The 17,334-nt window shown below is 48.7% G+C and overlaps 1 protein-coding gene across 1 annotated transcript in view; it reads right to left on the reverse strand.

Moving 5' to 3' along the window:
* The window catches only part of CSF1R (colony stimulating factor 1 receptor), a 26,321-nt gene extending 15,630 nt beyond the window's left edge, over positions 1-10,691 (reverse strand). Inside the window, exons 1-5 of the mRNA XM_004686565.2 lie at positions 10,482-10,691; positions 6,596-6,853; positions 5,868-6,152; positions 4,180-4,316; positions 3,424-3,598 (exon numbers count right to left, since the gene is read on the reverse strand). Coding sequence (XP_004686622.1) covers positions 3,424-3,598; positions 4,180-4,316; positions 5,868-6,152; positions 6,596-6,853; positions 10,482-10,530 — 904 coding nt within the window. The 5' untranslated portion in view covers positions 10,531-10,691. The remainder of the gene's footprint in view (positions 1-3,423; positions 3,599-4,179; positions 4,317-5,867; positions 6,153-6,595; positions 6,854-10,481) is intronic.
* Positions 10,692-17,334: the final 6,643 nt, after the last annotated feature.

Consider the following 17,334-nt stretch of genomic DNA (forward strand, 5'->3'; position numbering starts at 1 on the left):
TGCATAAATAAATAAATCTTTAAAAAAAAATCTCACATGAATTAAAATCAAGCTGCTCTGGTCAAATCTTAGGCAATCCAGTATGGTAAGAGCCCCATACACGTGGCTTCTCTGGGGCCCTTGTGAAAACCCTTAGAAGGCCTTCGTAAGATCCCCAAAGCTTTACAAAAAGTCCTGAACTGGATGATCTCTAAGGGTTTCTCTCCTCACTCAACTCTATCAACCCTAAAACTGAAACTTCTTCCTTTTGAGGTGCCTACTCAAAACACCCTTATGGATCCCCATCACCAGCTCTGATCAGTTTGGCACTCAAGGCTGTCTTCAGGTTAAGCCTCCCAGCGGTCATCTAGACTGCTCCGCTAGATGGAATTGGCTAGAAGGACTTGGCCAGCATTCTTTTCCCAGATGCAGGTAACAGACAGGGACTCAAGCTGGCCTAATCAAAAGAGATATTTTATTGTCCTTATACCTGAAAAGTCCACAGATTTGGGTTTCAGGTTGGATCTAGGAATTTGGATACCATGGATAAGAATCTGTTGCTGGCCCTCCCTAGTGGCGCAGTGGGTTAAAGCACAGACTGGGAAGCTAAAGCCACTTCTGCATGAGTTCGATTCCCGCCTGCCCCGGAGGTGACCACATGGCGTGGCAGACCTCTCCTGACCCACCCGCTACCCCCCTCAGCAGTGTACTTCGTCAGTCGGCCTGTTCTGCTCCCCACTCTGTCTCTGATGAAGCCTCTCACCCCCCCTGAACCTCTGGCCTGTACCCCAGTTCTGTATGCACAAATAAATAAATCTTAAAAAAAAAAAGAATCTGTTGCTTCCCAACTCTCAGCTCTACATTGTTGTGTGGGTCTTTCCCTCAGGCACACACCTGATGCTCCACCACCTGGGTCCACTAAAGTTACTTGAATATGTTACAGTCACTTCACTCCTGCAGGTATTGCTCCATTTCTTCCCACAGGAACCCCGTCTTCCACTTAGGTGTGTCTCATCCTTACTAAAGGCATAACCCCTCTAAGAAGCCTCAGAGCCCAGGATGCTCCCTCCCTCTCAGAACACACTCTTGCTGCCCTTCTGGCCACATACTCATGACACCCACACTATACTACTTCCTGCCTCTGGGTCTCCCCAACGGATCTAGAGTTTTTTTTTTTAAGATTTATTTATTTACGCATACAGAGCTGGGGTACAGGCCAGAGGGGCAGGGGTGGTGAGAGGATTCACCAGAGACAGATTTGGGAACAGTACACTGCTGAGAGGAGAAGCAGACGGGTCAGGAGAGGTCTGCCGTGCCATGTGGGTCACCTCCCGGGGCTGGGATCGAACTCGTGCTGAAGCGGCTTTAGCTTCTTAGTGCAGTACCTTAACCCGCTGCTCCACCAGGGAGGGCCCCGAATCTAGAGTTTTTAGTGCACAGAAGCTCTTATCTTCAATCTCGACTTATATCCATTCACCCATCCAAATTCCAGCTACTCCTACCCCCTCCATTGTTGCCACCCCAATGGAGCGACCCTCACCTCCAGCTCAGACTATGTCAGTAGCCTACTTCTCTCCTTGTTTCTAGAGTCCTTGACAAAGCCTGGGCATCATGTTACATCTCATTACTCCAACTCAGATCACATCACTCCTTTGCCCTGACATGCCAGTTATACTCCATCTTTCTGAGAGGAAAAGCCCACACCCTCACATTGGCCTGCAGGGTGCTGTGGAAGCTGCCACCACCACCCGCCCCCACCCCGTCCATCTCTGCACGCGCCTCCTCTGGCCGTGGCCCGCCCCCCTGGCTGTGTTCTTTACAGGCCGTGAGCCCTGCCCTCTGGGTGCTTGCCCAGCGTCTGCGCACTCACTCCTCTTCCCCTTCGAGTGCTCAGCCACCAGCTCCCCAGTGTGACTGTCCTTGAGGACGAGCCGATTTTAAACTTCGGAGTTGACTTGTGTTTTATATTCCCCATTGCTTGTCTTCTCTCAACTCAAGCCCTTTTCACGAGGGCAATGGGTTTCATATCCTTTCATCAGCAGCTGTCCTCAACCTCTGGAACAGCATCTGCCCAGAAGCGTGAAGGGACACGCACATTCATCAAGTGACTCCCAGTAGACGCAGGAGCAATAAACGTCGCGGGGAGACAGTTCTATGTGTTCTCTCCTTCCCAGGCACCCAGCGCCCAGTGCAGGAGGGCGCCCACATCACTCCTGCTGCCCTTCTGACCACATACTCATGTATGTGTGTGCAGAAGTGCTCAGGGCGCTCGCCCTCCTCGCTGTCTTCCGTGACACTGAGCACCGGACCACAGCTGCCCGCTGCTCGGAGGCCGCCCCTTCTGCTGCTGGACCCCCAGCCTGACGCCTGCTGCTCCCACCTGGGCCGCAGCCCGACAGCAGGAGCTCCTCCGGAGTCTCTCCCTTCACCCCCGCAGCCACCAAGTCTTGTCTATCATCCCTCCTAGATTGTTTTGCAACATGCTGCAGCGCTCTTGGCCACTCCAGCCTGGACCACCACGCTCCCCACCCTGTCCTCCAGCCCTGCCTCCCCGGCACACACACAGGCTCCACCTTCTCCTTCTCCATGGAGGTGTGCCGGTGTGCCGGGTGCATGTCTAAGTACTTGTCACCTATCACCCACTTAATTCTCACAACAAACCTATGAGGCAGTAACTGTTACTATCCCCATTTAGCAGATGGAAAGTGAGCCACAGGGAAGTTAAGCAAATCACTAGCCATTGCAGAGCCGGAGAGAACACAGAACACAGCCGGCTGGGGAGTGTGGACCCCCTGCCACCACAGGGGAACCTCCTCTGTGCAGTCTGATGTGGCCATCTTCCTCTTTAAAACTTCCCGTGACCCCTAGTGGGGAGCAGGGCCAGCTCGCTACTGCTTCAAGGCCTCATCTGAACTCTTCCCATCCCTCTCTCCTATGGCCACTCTCCTCCACAGTCCCGGGCTGGGCAACCCCTCACTGTGTCAAACACGTTCTATCTTTGGGATGTGGCGCTGCTGCCTGCTCTTCTAGAGATGTTCTGCTTCCTTTCTCACCCTTGACCTGCCTCCACTCTGTCTGTCCCCATCCAGAGGCCACTGTGTCCCTGCCTGGGTTGAGGGACACTTCAGTGCCACTGGGACACCAATGTCTGTTCACATGTCCGTGAGATGTTAGGGTCCCAGCATGCAGGAAGGAAGGACTGAGGGACAACTGGACGTGGACGCCAGAAGAACAAATGGGGCTGCATGGAATTGCAGCAACACACGGTGGGAGCACCAGGGAGAGAGAGGGCCGGCGGGAGGGCCTGGGGAGGTCCTCTGGGATGTTGTCCCCAGTCAGGTCCAGGATGAGGGCTTTGAGTGGGGTTGTTCTTAACAGCCTCTCCTCTTCTGCCATCAATACCCTCCTCAACCCATCCACGCGCTCCTCCCCCAGGAACCCCACCACCCTGATGCTCACCTACCACCCGGAAGATCATGGACATGGAGCTGATGCCCTGGACATTGGAGGCCACACAGGAGTAGTTGCCAGCATTTTGGAAGTCGACGTGATCCAGGTTGAGGGTCAGGGTTTTTTGGTAACGATTGTCCAGGAAGTCGGTTTTTTGATTGATTGTGAGCTGTAGTCAGAGGGTGTATAGTCAAGATATACACTTTCTGATCACTTACGGATCATCAGTCTTTAAGGATTACTGTGTGCCTTTCCTTGGACAAGGGACTGAAGCGTGAATCTCAGTTTCTTCCTCTGTAAAATGGGGCTAACACAGTCCTGCTCTGGGGTGGTAGTGCAGCGATCCTGAGGACTGACATGTGCCTGGCACAGTGAGATGGCAGGGGTTCTTAGAAAGTCCACTTCCTGGCAGTCTCCCCTTCCCCAAAAGTCTTTCTGAAGCAGCTCTTAGATCCTTGGACTTCCAGGGTGGCTAAGAACCCCTTGCTAAGTCAGTAGTGAGCTGGCATTGGGCTCTTGTCTGCAAGCTGGGACACGGGGGTGGGTGCTGCCTCCCTCACCCATGAGGCAGATATATGACCTTAGTCCTGGTTCTAGGGCAGCTACTGGTTGGCACAGATCTTGGGTGAGTCCACTACCCTCTCTGGGCCTGGGCTCTGCCCCAGAAGACCATCTGAGATGGGCTGGAGGGGCAGGACCTGATTTGGGGACTGGGACAGGCATCGCCCTGTTATTCCTGCAAAGACTGACCTTGGTGTCTCCCTGCAGGAGGAAGACCTCGAAATTAATATCAACATCTCTGGCTGAACACACGATCTGGGCAGCTTCTCCTTGAATCCGAATCAGCTCTGCAGGCTTCAGTGTCAAAGTTGGAGGCCCTGGGATGACTGAAGCCAGAGGAAGGAGCCGTGAACACCCAGGCCGGGCTGCCACCTGTCTCTGCCCGGAGCCGCCCCACCAGTCTCTCATCCCAGCCCTGGGGGCAGACTTGGTACCTCAGCAGTGCCCACAGCAAGTCCTGTCTCACAGATGGGTCTGAGAAAGTCTGTTTCCTCCCATCATCGCCACTGCTCCATGGTCTCCCTGCCATTCTCTTCGCTGGACTACTACGGTCTCCACAGGACCACTTCTAACACCCAGGCCCCTCCACGCACCAAGTGAGCTCTTAGGAACGTACTTGGACAATACCTCTCTGCTGTGCCAGCTGTCACTCTTGGAAGAAAGCCACAGTCCTTCCTGTGTCTCCAGGCCCAGTCACACTGGCTGATCCTCCCACCCAAACTTTGCACCTTCCCTTCCCTTCTGGAATGCTTTTATTCCCAGTCTCTGAATGGGCAACTATTCTCAGCTCAAGAGACCAAGAGATCTTTAGTTCAAAAATTCTTCAGAGAGGCCCTGTGGGAGCAATTCAGCTGAATAAGCCACCCATCCCCACCCCCTCCGGCTGCCCCCAGCTTTCTATGGCCTGGTTTCTTGTTCATCACAATCGGCACATTATTTACGCTCTGTCATCTCTGGCCCTGTCCTACCATTAGGACAGCAAATCCGTCAAGGCGGTATCCCTAGCACATAGGGATCCCCGGCCTGTCACATAGTAGGCATTGAATTAATATTCATGGTGGTTGCTGTTGTCGAGAGATGATCTACTCTAGGCTCCCAAGCTCCAGACATACTGAGGACTCATCGAAGGCCACCAAAGGGGTCATGACTGAACTGGCTTGACTTCCTGGACGCTTGGGCTTTAGGCCAGCCAGGCCAATCTGACTCTGGCCCTCATGAGAGGGCCCTGAGCCTGTCTGCAACCCCGGGGCTGAGTCCCCTGCCTACTCACACCAGCCCTTCCAGAAACCACGCCCAGCCACCAGTGGCAGGGCCCAAAGGCAAGAAGTGAGGCTTCACACAGCCAGCTCCTGCACCCTTCTTCCTGCCCCATGCACCCAGCAGCTCCCCGTCCCATTTGCCTGCCACCCTTCCTTCACGTGCCCAGTGAGAAGCACCAGTGCCAGGCTGCGGCTGAGTGGGAATCCTCGCCTGAGGGTGTGGGGGAGCTCCGGCCCTCCTGCTCCTGCAGCACTGGGACCTTGCCGGCTCCCCGTGATTTTGTGCTATTTCCTCTACGGCAGCAGCTCTCTTTGAGGGTCTCCGCCTCGTTCACATTTTCAACAGCAGTAAAATCCCCTTCCCCGGCCACTCCATTGCCTTGTTTAATATCTTTACAGAGTCTTTCGCTCTGATGTGACCTTGGCCATGGAAGGACTAACTGGCACGTGGTCTGACTCCGCAGACACACCTAGCACGTCCTGCTCCGGGAGGTGCCCCGTCCATGAACATAGTGCAATTGGAAGAAAGAAGTGAGAGAGCGGGGTAACTTGTTCCCTCCCCTGACCTGCCCTTCCCCCTGCTTGGCCTAGTCCGCCAACCCCAACGACCCCACGTACCTTTCTGTACTTTCAGTCTGATGCTGGGCGAAGACACCCACCTGTCGTCTACCCAAGCCTTACATTGGTAGTCCCGGCTCTCAATGAACTTGGCCTTGTGGATGGTGAAGCCATCCCAGGGCGAGAAGGAGTAGTTGGTTTGGCGCAAGACCTTTCGATTGCGTATCAGCATCAGTTGGATGTTGCCTGCCAGCGCCGGGTCGGTGAGCAGGCAGGGCAGCAAGGCATCCTGGCCCTCCGACACCGTCACCTCCTGTGTCAGCAGCCTCCAGGGCTGAACAGGGTCTGGGGGAGAAGGGGACATGGTGTCACGGCTGCACCAGACCATGCGACCCGTGGACACTGGTGACAGGAAGGCTCAGAGATGCCATTTTGCCTGAGGTCTTTGGCCATTTGCTCAGCCCCTCACCCCAAACGTGTGTGTACAGCAGACCCCCCTGAAAAGGGGGACTGGGAGCTTTCTTGATCTTCCACCCCCACACCATCCCACCGGCGAGTTTCAGAGTGGGGATTCTGGAGCCCAGTCCAGCCCTGCTACTTAGCGTGGTGTGACTGCTGCGTAAGCTGTCTGGGAACTGGCAGACGGCTGGGAACAGTGGCTACCTCACAGGGTTCTTGTGAGGACTACCTGCAGTCAGGCCCCACCCAGGTCCTCGTGGAAACCGGAAGCCCGGTTCCCACGGGACTGGCCAGGCCAGGCTTCTTGGCCCTGGTCTCAGATTCCTCACCTTTGACGTAGATGTGGATCTCGGCACTGCCCCCCATCGGGTCTCCAGGCTCTGTGCAGTGATAGGTCCCTGTGTCTTGGAAGGTGGCATTGGTGGTGGTCAGAGTGCTGCTGAGGGAGGCAGTGTCCAGGGTCCAGCTGGGGGAGATGGGGCCTTTCCACTCCACGCTGCTGTTGCCCACACACCGCAGGGTCACTGTCGTGCCTGGGTCCACGACCAACTCAGGGCCGCTGGGCTCTATCACTGGAGTCCCTCGAGCTGTGGAAAGGGTGGCAGTCCTAAGTGGGGCCCGAGGGGGTACCTCTGAGGCACCCCTGCCACTCAGGAGGGTGTGCTGGGTTCAGCTGTGATTTGTGGGCTCATTTTGAACAAGCACTGCCCCACTCTTTCGTCATTTGCTCGGCCTCACTCCAAGCTTGTGTGTGCAGCAGGCCCCCTGAAAAAGGGGAATGGCAGCTTTCTCGATCTTCGACCCCCACACCATCCCCCCGAGGCTCTCCTTATACCCTGCTGCAGCTTCCCTGGCTGCAGGAAGAAGATTGTTCTTCTAGCCAAGAGTGGACACCTCGGCCCCCATGCAAAGAGGGCCACACTGCTTCCCTAGCGCAGAGCCCAGGGCGAGTTCAAAGAAAGGGGCTAGAATGGCGAAGGGAGAATGTCCCCAGATGTCATTGTGGGGAAAAAGAAAAAGAGAGGGATATTGGGTATTCACTCAGCTGAGTTAGAGGGTTCCAGGAGTCTTGTGCTGTGCCCACCCAACATGGTAGTGCAGCGGCTGCCCTCAGTCTCCCCACCATAAATCAGGGGCAACCATTGCATCCAGTGATTGGGATTTATGGTGGTTTAAATATATGAAAAGCCTTTAGAATGTCACCTGTCACCAAATAAATGCTTATGGTTAATCATTGCCTTTTCTAGCTCAGCTACCCTCTGTAGATCCCCGGGACACCCCATGTTTACTGGAGAGCCAATCTCTTTTAAGGAATATTTTCTTGAAGGAGAAAAGAGAACTTGAAACCCATAACAGTCCCTCCGGGAAGAAGGCCTGTTGCCTCTGCCGTGTCAGCATTTTTCCAGGGCCAAAAATAAGGACGAGGGAGGGAAGTGAGAACTGATTCAGTGCCTGGGGGGGAGGGGGGCTGCCAGGCCCTCCCCACCATGTGGGCGGAAACACATTGCTGGCGACAGCCTGGCCCCCGGTTTCCGCTCAGCCTGCACCCTCTCCTAGGGATGTTCTCACTTCTGCTTCCTGGCCACTGTCTCCTGTCCAGGAGCACATCCCCAGGAGAGGGGTGCCCTGGCATCAGGATACCCTGGGCTGCGGGGTCTGGCTCTGCCACTGACTCCCTTGCTGCCTTGGAGGGGGGTGTGCAGCACCTCCAGTTTGGGCCGCATCTATTCCTAGACTTGGGGGCACCCTGGCCCCCAGGACACGGGTAAATTCAAGGCTTCTATACTATCTTCACAAATGCTCCTTAAATGGGGACTTCTACTTCCTTCCCCCCGACCCACCCCAGGCCCCTGCATGGGCAGGGCCTCTGTCGAGTGGTTTCAGGATAGCTTCACTGATGCCAATTTTGTGCCCATCAGAGATGGGCACTGCTCTACCTGTGTGTCTGGTCAGCAGAGAGATCGAGTGCTAAGCACCCCCAGGGCCCACTTCCAGGGTGTGGGTGTAGCCCTCCTGGACCCTGTGACTGACAGAAATAGGACCCTGTGACTGACAGAAATTTGCTGCTGGCAAATCCTGGCAGAAGGGGCGACGCACTGTTACTGCTGCTGCAGCAGGACCCTAGCGGGCTACTGCAGGAAGGTGCTTGGCTGAGGGTGGGCGGCCGCAGCTTGGTTCTCCAAGACCAGCCGGGTGGGGGGTTTAACCCCTCTGACCTTCAAGCTACTCTTTGTTGCAGTGGGGCCCTCTGACTCCACCTCAGATCCTGGGAGGGTTCAGTGAGATGATGCCCAGACTCAGAGGCCTCTCCTCCGCTGGGCCACCAGCTGACATTTCTCCTCGCCCTCCTCCGCCTGAGACTGTCTGCGATGGTTGCATGCCAAGGTCTTAGATTCTGTGATTTCATGCTATGTTCTGCTTTTGTGCCCACAGTCTTACAGGTGTCTCTCTCCACCCCTCTGCTGCCTTGTCCTGCTAACCCCTGACTTGGGCTCTTGGAAATGTGGTCAGAGAGAAAGATCTGTTTTGTTTTGTTCTGTCCTGTTGTCCAGATATTCATGCAGGACAAGGCTGTCCCCCTCAACTTCCGCTCCCAACTTCCCCCTGAGGGCTTGGCTGGCAGGAAGGGACAGCCTGCTCGGGCCCCATCCTCTCCAGGGCCAGACAGAGAGTGTTGACGCTGACAAGGCCCTACTCTGTCCATCTTCACCCTCTCCTGTCAGCTCCAAATAGCCTCTACGCTGCCTATCTCACCGCTCCTCATACTTGGCTAATGGACTCCCCCATTGGCAGCCCGGGATGTGTCCCCACATCTACCCCACCCTCAGCACACACACTGCACAAGGCTTGACACATAGCCACCCTCAGCCCAGGTCTCTCCTGCTCTGCAGAGCGCTCCAACATGCCCCCACTCTCTTACAGCGGCCCCACATCCCCACTCCATCTCTCTGGTCTACTGGACTGAAATTAGCTTTCCAGTCTGCCATGCTGAACACCCTCTTTCCAACCCAACAATGTCCCACTGGCAGGTTCCAGGTGTGCAGATGGGACAAGGCAGTGAATAAAATGCACAAAACTTTCTGAGGTGGGTTGAATCGTCTCTGTCTCAATTGGGATTGTGGGTATACCAGAGCATATATTTGCCAAGACTCCTCAAATGTACACTGAAGAATCTGTGTCTTCTACTGCATATACATTACATCCGATACAAAAGATCAAGTCCAGTGAGACTGACTAGACCAAAAGAAGACTTCGATGGGCCACCTCTTCAGAGCCCAGGCCCACCTGCCCTCTGGAGTCCCAGAGTCCCAGGACTGAGGGGAAGCCAGAGCAGAAGCTGCCTCCCCACCCCATTCCAACCCCTGTCCTCTCCCAAGGTCCCTCTAAGATACCACAAGATAAAACTTGACAGAGGGCAGTTAGCCAGCTGTAGCTGCCAGCCAAGCAGCAGCCCTCGCTCCCATTTAAGACCCTCCCAGCTGGCAGCAGAGCATCACTGCCGCTGCTGGAGGCTGAGGTGATGTGGGATGCACCAAGCAGCTTCCTTCCCTGAGACCTAGAAACTTCTGTGTCTGTGGAAATTCTGGCTGGGGAGATGCTCACTTCTTCCTCAGAGACACCCCTCCAACCCTATACATCCCCCTTCTCCTGTCCCTGGGCCAGAGATTGACTTCTTTTATCTGACCCCCTTCCCAGGTCTCCCAGCATTGGGCCACCGCCATGTCTGGCCTTGCCACTCTGCAAATCGGAGTCGGGCAGAGCCATCGGCCTCGCACACGGTGTTATTCTCCACCTTAGTAGCCTTGGCATCTCCAGGGATCTTGTTAGAAATACAGAACGTCAGGTGTACCTGAGAGCTACTGAGCCAGAATCTGCATTATCACAAGACCCCCTGGTGATCTGCGCGCAGGGCATTGCTTTTGTCTGGTCCATCCATCACTGCCTCCATTACCTGCTGGTGAGTGGACGTGCCCGGAGAGCAGCTGCGATCTGTTCAGGTGAGTCAACACCTGACCAGGCCGAATGTACTGCCGTTACTGCCGTCCAGACCCTTCTGTCCCTGGACTGCTTCCCAGATGCAGATATTGACAAACCTGTGCAGGACTCAGGGGCAGAAGCCCAGTGAGGAGCAAGGGGTTCTGGTCTTCTTTTCCTGTCAGGGCAGGGGTCCGCGCGGTCACATTTTCCCCATCGAAGCCCCCAGTCTGTTCTTACCATGCTGAACTGCGGCCACTAGCAGGAAGAGCAGTGCTCTGGGGCCCATGGCCTCAGAGGAGGTTCAGGTTGATGCAGGGTGGAGGCAGGGGGCTGGGCTCCCAGCTGTTAGGGACCAGGACTGCTGGACATTCACTCCTCTCTGCTACACCGGGCTGTTTGACTTGTCTTCCTCTTCTTCCTCCTCCTCGGACTGATCCCCTTCTTCCCCTTTTAGCTAAGCAAGGCAACCACAGAGTTTGGAAATCTTGGGTCTTTAGAAGCAAACAAAGCCTGATCCTCAGGGGGAGGGGTTGGACACTGGGCAGGGCCTGAGTGTCTAGGACTTGGGTGCTGGCTGAGTTCAGAGACCTTCTGAAGACACCTCATAGGACCTCTGGGAGAAGAGATGTGCCCAAGGTCAGACAATCGGTCAGTAGCACAGATGGGAGTTCTGGAGTGGCCAGGTGGCTCTGGCTAAGCCAAGAGGGAAATTAAGTTGGTCAGGTGAGCCTGATAGCAGCAAGAAGTTTCCATTTGCAGGATATTCAAGCCCTTTATATTTGCTGTCTCCCAGACAGCTTTATGTGGTAGTTACTGTTATTATCTCCATGTCTCAGATGGGAAAACTGAAGTTCAGAGAGAACAAACACGTAGACTTGACCAGGTGACATGGTTGCCAAGGTGGAGGTTGGGGTTGGGTCCTGGCACCCTGGAATAGAACTGCCTTTTGTGGATTCATTAAGTTACTTTTTATTTATTGGTACAAAGAGTCTAATTGTTCTGCCATATTTCTTTCTTTCTTTCTTTTTTTAACATTGTCAATCGTTTCTTTATTTCAAAATGTTCTAACTAATGGGACACATTAAAGAATACAACTGAAATTGTGTCCAAAATAATATCTTTTAAGAAGAATGAGATTTTCACTATTCAATCAACTTGAGTATCTTGTTTGGGTTATTTTTCTTAGGTTCTCAGGTTATGCCACTTATTTTGGTCCTCCAAGTAACCATTCCAGTCAGGAAAAATCTGAGTATTCAAAGGCTGTCACTTAACATTCTGCACTTGAAAGGAGATAATGGTGTGGGTGTGAAACAGACTTCTCTTTGTTGCCAATAGTATCATTGCTTATGATCTAGGACAGACTGACATGATGGTTTTCACTATATATGAAGACAGATATTATTTGAGTTGGGACAGATTCTTCTAGAGTCAGGGGGAGCTGATAACTCTTAGAGATGTCCAGAGTATTTGGGGTCCAATTTAGAAAGTGCTTTCTGATGTGTTCTGCCATATTTCTTAAGGTAAAAAAAAGCATCCCTCTACTGCTTTTTTTCCTGTAAAGAATTTTTGTTATACATGTCTTTTGCAGCAACCTGGATGGAGCTGGAGAAGATCATGCTTAGTGAGATAAGCCAGAAAGAAAAGGGAAAATACTGGATGGTTTCACTCATAGCAGGAGTATACCGGACCAAGCGAGAAAATAATAATAATGAACATCTGTATACCAGAGACATTTTGTGGGGGTGGAGTGAGGAATGGGATCAAAAACAGTTGGGGGGAGGAAAATGCACTGGTCTATGGTGATAGCACATGGGTGATTTGATGATGGGAAGCCCAAGGGGATAGCAACTGAGATGAAAAAGTGCACAAAAAATATAAAAATGTAAAAATAAGCTATTATATATATATATATATACATATATAAAGAAATAAAGGGTCATCTTTTGTCAAAAAAAAAGAATTGTTATGACTTTTAGTCAAGTCTCTTAATATTTTCCTTCTTATTTCTAAACAACATGATTGTAAAGTTACTTCTTGAGATGAAAAAAATCCCAATGTAACATTGAATTAAGGAAATGATGATTCTTTCCATGAATGTAGGTATATGTAGTGCATACTTTTTTTTCAACCTTTAGTAATTCTGAATACAACCAAAACATATTCAGAAGAAATAGAAAATCTGAATAGACCTAACAAAGATTGGATTAATAATAAAGAACCTCCAACAAAGGAAAGAAAGAATCAGATGGTGCCACCGATAAATTCTACTAATATTTCAAGAATTAGCCTTCTCAATGTCATGAAAGAGAGAGAGAGAGAGGAGAAAGACAAGGGAACACTTCTCAACTCATTCCATGAGGTCAGCATAACTCCAAATATGCACATCAAGAGAAAAAAAACTCCCCTTTATGAAAACAGCTGCAAAAATATTCAATAAAAAGCAGTCCAAATCCAATAGATATTAAAAAGATTATATCATGACTAAGTGGGGTTAATTCCAGAAGTGTAAACATGGTTCAGTCAGGAAAATCAACTTATTATGCCACATTAAGAGAATTTTTAAAAACCCTCAAAATCATCTTAATAATGCAGTAAAAACCTCTGGAAAAACTTAACATGCTTCATGATAAAGCACCCAGCAAATGAGGAATGAAAGGCAGTGTCCTGAATATGACTAAGGGCACATAAGAAAAGTGCACAACTAACTTAATGGCAAAAGATTGGCCCCTTTCTCCCTTAGATCAGGAACAAGACAGGACTCTCACCATTTCTACTCAACATTATGCTAGAAGTTTTAGTCAGAGCAATCATGAAGAAAAATAAAGAGGAAAAATTAAATCTACCTTTATTCAGAGAGAACATGATTGTATATGTAGCAAAATCCTAAACATACACACACACACAATAGAACTAATACACATATTCAGCAAAGTTGCAGGATACAAAACTCACCAGGATTTCTACTCACTAGCAACAGTGACTAGTGGGGGTGGACACTGGGAGTTTTGGTGAGAGGGCGATGTGGTAACAACTCCTGAGAGGGAAAAGCTTTTACATCTAATATACAAGCGATAATGCAGAGCACTGTTACCTCAATAAAAAATAAAAATAAATAATAACAAGCCAAAAAGAAATAAAAATTAATTTGCAATAGCATAAAAATGAACTTAGTATTTGGTAATAAATTTAACTAAGGAGATGCAAGCCTTATACATTCTAACACTACTGAAAGAAACTAAGAATGTTGAATAAATGGAGAGACATCTCATGCTCACATATTAGAAGACTCACTATTATAAAAGGGTAATAATTCCTAAAGTTATTCTAGAGATTCTATCAGTCCTATCAAACTCTAAATTACTTTTTTTTTTGTAGAAGTGGAAGAAAGCTGACTCAAATTCATTTGGAGTTTAAAAAAAAAACAAATAGCCAAACAGTCTTGGAAAAGATTAAATGAGTCACACTTCCCACTTTAAAGGCTTGCTCCAAAGTTACGTAAATAAAACAGTAGTGCTGGCTTATAGACCAAGGAAATAAAATTGATAGTCTGAAATAAATCTTCACTCTGGTAAAGTGATTTATCCCAGAAAAGCAAAGTTACCAAGACCATTCAATATGGAAAAAACAGTCTGCAACAAATGATGTTAAGAGAACTGGATATCAACATACAAAAAATAAAGTGTCCTTATCACACACCATTTATAAAAAATGAATATAAAATGGGTAAAAGACCTAAGTATAAAAGATTAAGGCTACAAAACCCTTAGCAGAACACGTTGAAGTAAATGTTCATTCACTATCTAGACTTTGACATCCTTATTTGTAGATATGTTACCAAAAGGAAATAAATGAGTAAATTTGACTTCATCACGACTAAACATCAAAGAGTAAAAAGAAAACTCAGAATAGTAGAAAATGTTTGTAAATCATGTCTGTAAGGGATAGGTATCTAGAATATACCTTTATGACAAACAGCTTAATTTAAAGGGTGCAAAAAACTTGAATAGATGTTTCTTCAAAGAAGATAACACAATGACCACCAAGCAAATCATCTGTCAACTGAGGGCTGCAGACCAAAGCAACAATGAGATGCTACCTTGCACCAAGTAGCTGGCCACAATTCCAGAAAGCAATGAGTGCTGATGAGGATGAGAAGAAGTTGTAACCCTTCAGAAAGCTGGAGAGAATGTAAAGTCAGTTCGATATTACTCAAAAAGTGAAACAAAGAAGTTCCATAGGACCCAGCAATTCCACTCCTAGGTATACCCAAAAGAATTGAAAACGGGAGTTAATCACATACTTGCACATTGATGGTGAATGTGGCTTTATTCACAATAGTTAAAGAGTGGAAGTAGTTAGCTGAATGGATGGATAGCCAAAATGTGGTACAACCCTACAAAGTCCTGTTATTCAGCCTTCAAGAAGGAATAACGGGCCTCCCTGGTGGCCAGAGGGATTAAATTACAGAGCTGTCACCTCTGCAGCCTGAGTTCAATCCCTGGCCAGGGAGCTGACCCACATGGCACAGCAGACCTCTCCTGTCTTGCCTGCTGCTCCCCTTAGTGGTATATTTCATTTCTTGCCTGTTCTGCTCCCTGCTCTGTCTCTGGTGAATCTTCTCAGCCCCACACCTCTGGCCAGTACTCCAGTTCTTCTACACATAAATACATAATTATTTTAAAGGGAAGGAATGCTCTTTATGTCACAACATGGATGATTCTTGAAAACATCAGATTAAATGAGAGAAACCAAACATGAAATGTCATGTGTTGTATGACTACATTTAATTGAAACATCCAGAATAATCCTTAGAGACAGAAAGCAGAGTCATTGTGGCCAGGGATTGGGGTGAGGGGAAGATGGGAAGTCACTATTAATAGGTTGTGTGTTTGCTTTTGGGGTGATGGAAATACCTTGGAACTAGAGGAGATGTTTGCAGAACATTGTGAATGTACCAAACACCCCACGTTGCACATTTGACAATGGTTGATGTTTAAATTTATGTTGTGAATTTCATCTCAATTTATTTTTTAAAGAAGGGATAAAAGTTTTCTTAGAAAAACAAAAACTGAGAGAATTCATTGCCAGCAGACCATTTACGAAAGAACTACAAAAGACTGCAAAAGAAAAATGTTAAAAGAAGTCCTTCAGGGAAAAAAAAAGACTTGGGTATACCCAAAAAAATAGTACTGGAAACAGAAGAAATACAGGTCAATATAAAAACACTCTTATCTTACTTTTAATTGCTCAAAAAGGACAGACAATGAAAAATTGGCAAAATTTCTCCATAAAAAACAAAATAGTAAATATGATAGGTTTTGTGGATCATAAACTCTGTCTGACAGTTAACTGACAATGTCGAACAAAAGCAGTTACAGATAATACACAAACAACTTCAAGTAGCTGTGTTCTGATGGTGCCTTATTTACCAAAATAAGGGGAAGCTTATATTTGGCCCATGGGCGATAGCTTGCAAACTCTGAAAGCAGAAATAACTGTAATGTATTGTGCATTTATCATCCATGTAAAAGTAAAAAATGCATGATGGAAACTTGACATAAGATGGGAGGTGCAGTGTACCGTTGGAAGATTTTTGTACCACATTTGAGGCAGTGTAATGTTTTTTGTTTTGTTTTGTTTTGTTTATAAAGATTTATGTGTTCGCACAGAACTGGGGTACAGGCCAGAGATGTGGCAGGTGAGAGGATTCATCAGAGACAGAGTGGGGAGCAGAACAGGCTGACTGACACTGCTGAGGGGAGCAGCGGGCAGGTCAGGAGAGGTCTGCCTTGCCATGTGGATCTCCTCCAGGTTGGGGATCGAACTCATGCTGAAGTGACATTAGCTTTAACCCGAAGCGCCACCAGGGAGGGTCCGGCAGTGTAATGTTTTAAGGTGACTTTCATTATTTCAAGTCTATATTGCAAATCTTGGGATAACCACTGAAAGCAGCTTAAGGAATAAGCCAATGGTGAAGATAAAATAGTCATAAAATATACGTAGTTCATGTATCTGTCAAAGGAAGACAGAAAAAGTAAAAACAGAATTTTTTCTTTCTTTTTTTTATTTTATAAGTTTATTTTTACATCATTTTGTATATATATATTTTTCCATCTCAATTGTAATCCCCGCGAATTTCCCATCACCAAGTCACCCGTGTGCCATCACCATAATCCCATGCACTTCCCTCCCCAACCCCCAACCCTGTTTTTGATCCCATTCCCCACTCCACCCCCACAAAATGTCTCTGGTATATGGTTGTTCATTATTCTTGTTATTTTCTCGCCTGGTCCATTATACTCCTGCTATGAGTGAAACCATCCAGTATTTTTCTTTCTCTTTCAAAAACAGAATTTTTTTAAAGGGCCTTCTCTGGTGATGCAGTGGGCTAAAGAGCAGTATTGCAAGCCAGCTGCAGCTGCTTCAGTGAGTGTTGGATCCCCGCCTGCCCCGGAGGTGACCCACATGGTATGGCAGGCCTCTCCTGTCTGGCCTCTGCTACCCTCAGCAAGCAGTGTACTTCCTCAGTCTGCCTGTTCTGCTCCCCACTCTGCCTCTGGTGAATCCTCTCACCACCCCTTACCTCTGGTCTGGACCTAGTCCATAAATAATAAGCCTTTAAAAAACAGAAGTTTTGAAAAAGCTCAGGTGCTGTATTAATCTCTGGTAGATTTCAGAACAAGGAATATTTCTGGGATAATGAAGGACATCAACTATCCAGGAAGAAATAACAATTCTAAAGGCACGTATATACAACTGAGACAAAGCTTCAAAATACATGAAGCAAAGCTGATGGAATTGAAATAAAAGTCAGATAAATCCTGGCTAACACTGTATAGAGCTAATCAGTAAGGATCTAGAATACCAGGACAAAATTCTAACCCAGCTTGACCTAGCTGATGCTTATAAAATATCCCATCTAACAATAATCAGAATACACATTCTTCTCAAGGATACATGGAACATTCACCAAGATATACCATATTCTGGGCCATTAAAAACCATTAAAAATTTGGCCCTCCCTGGTGGCGCAGCGGGTTGAAGCACAGCACTGAGAATCTAAAGCCGCTTCCGCATGAGTTCGATTCCC

Source organism: Condylura cristata, unplaced genomic scaffold (genome assembly GCF_000260355.1).
Source record: "Condylura cristata isolate star-nosed mole 26May11 unplaced genomic scaffold, ConCri1.0 scaffold00021, whole genome shotgun sequence".
Taxonomy (NCBI): domain Eukaryota; kingdom Metazoa; phylum Chordata; class Mammalia; order Eulipotyphla; family Talpidae; genus Condylura; species Condylura cristata.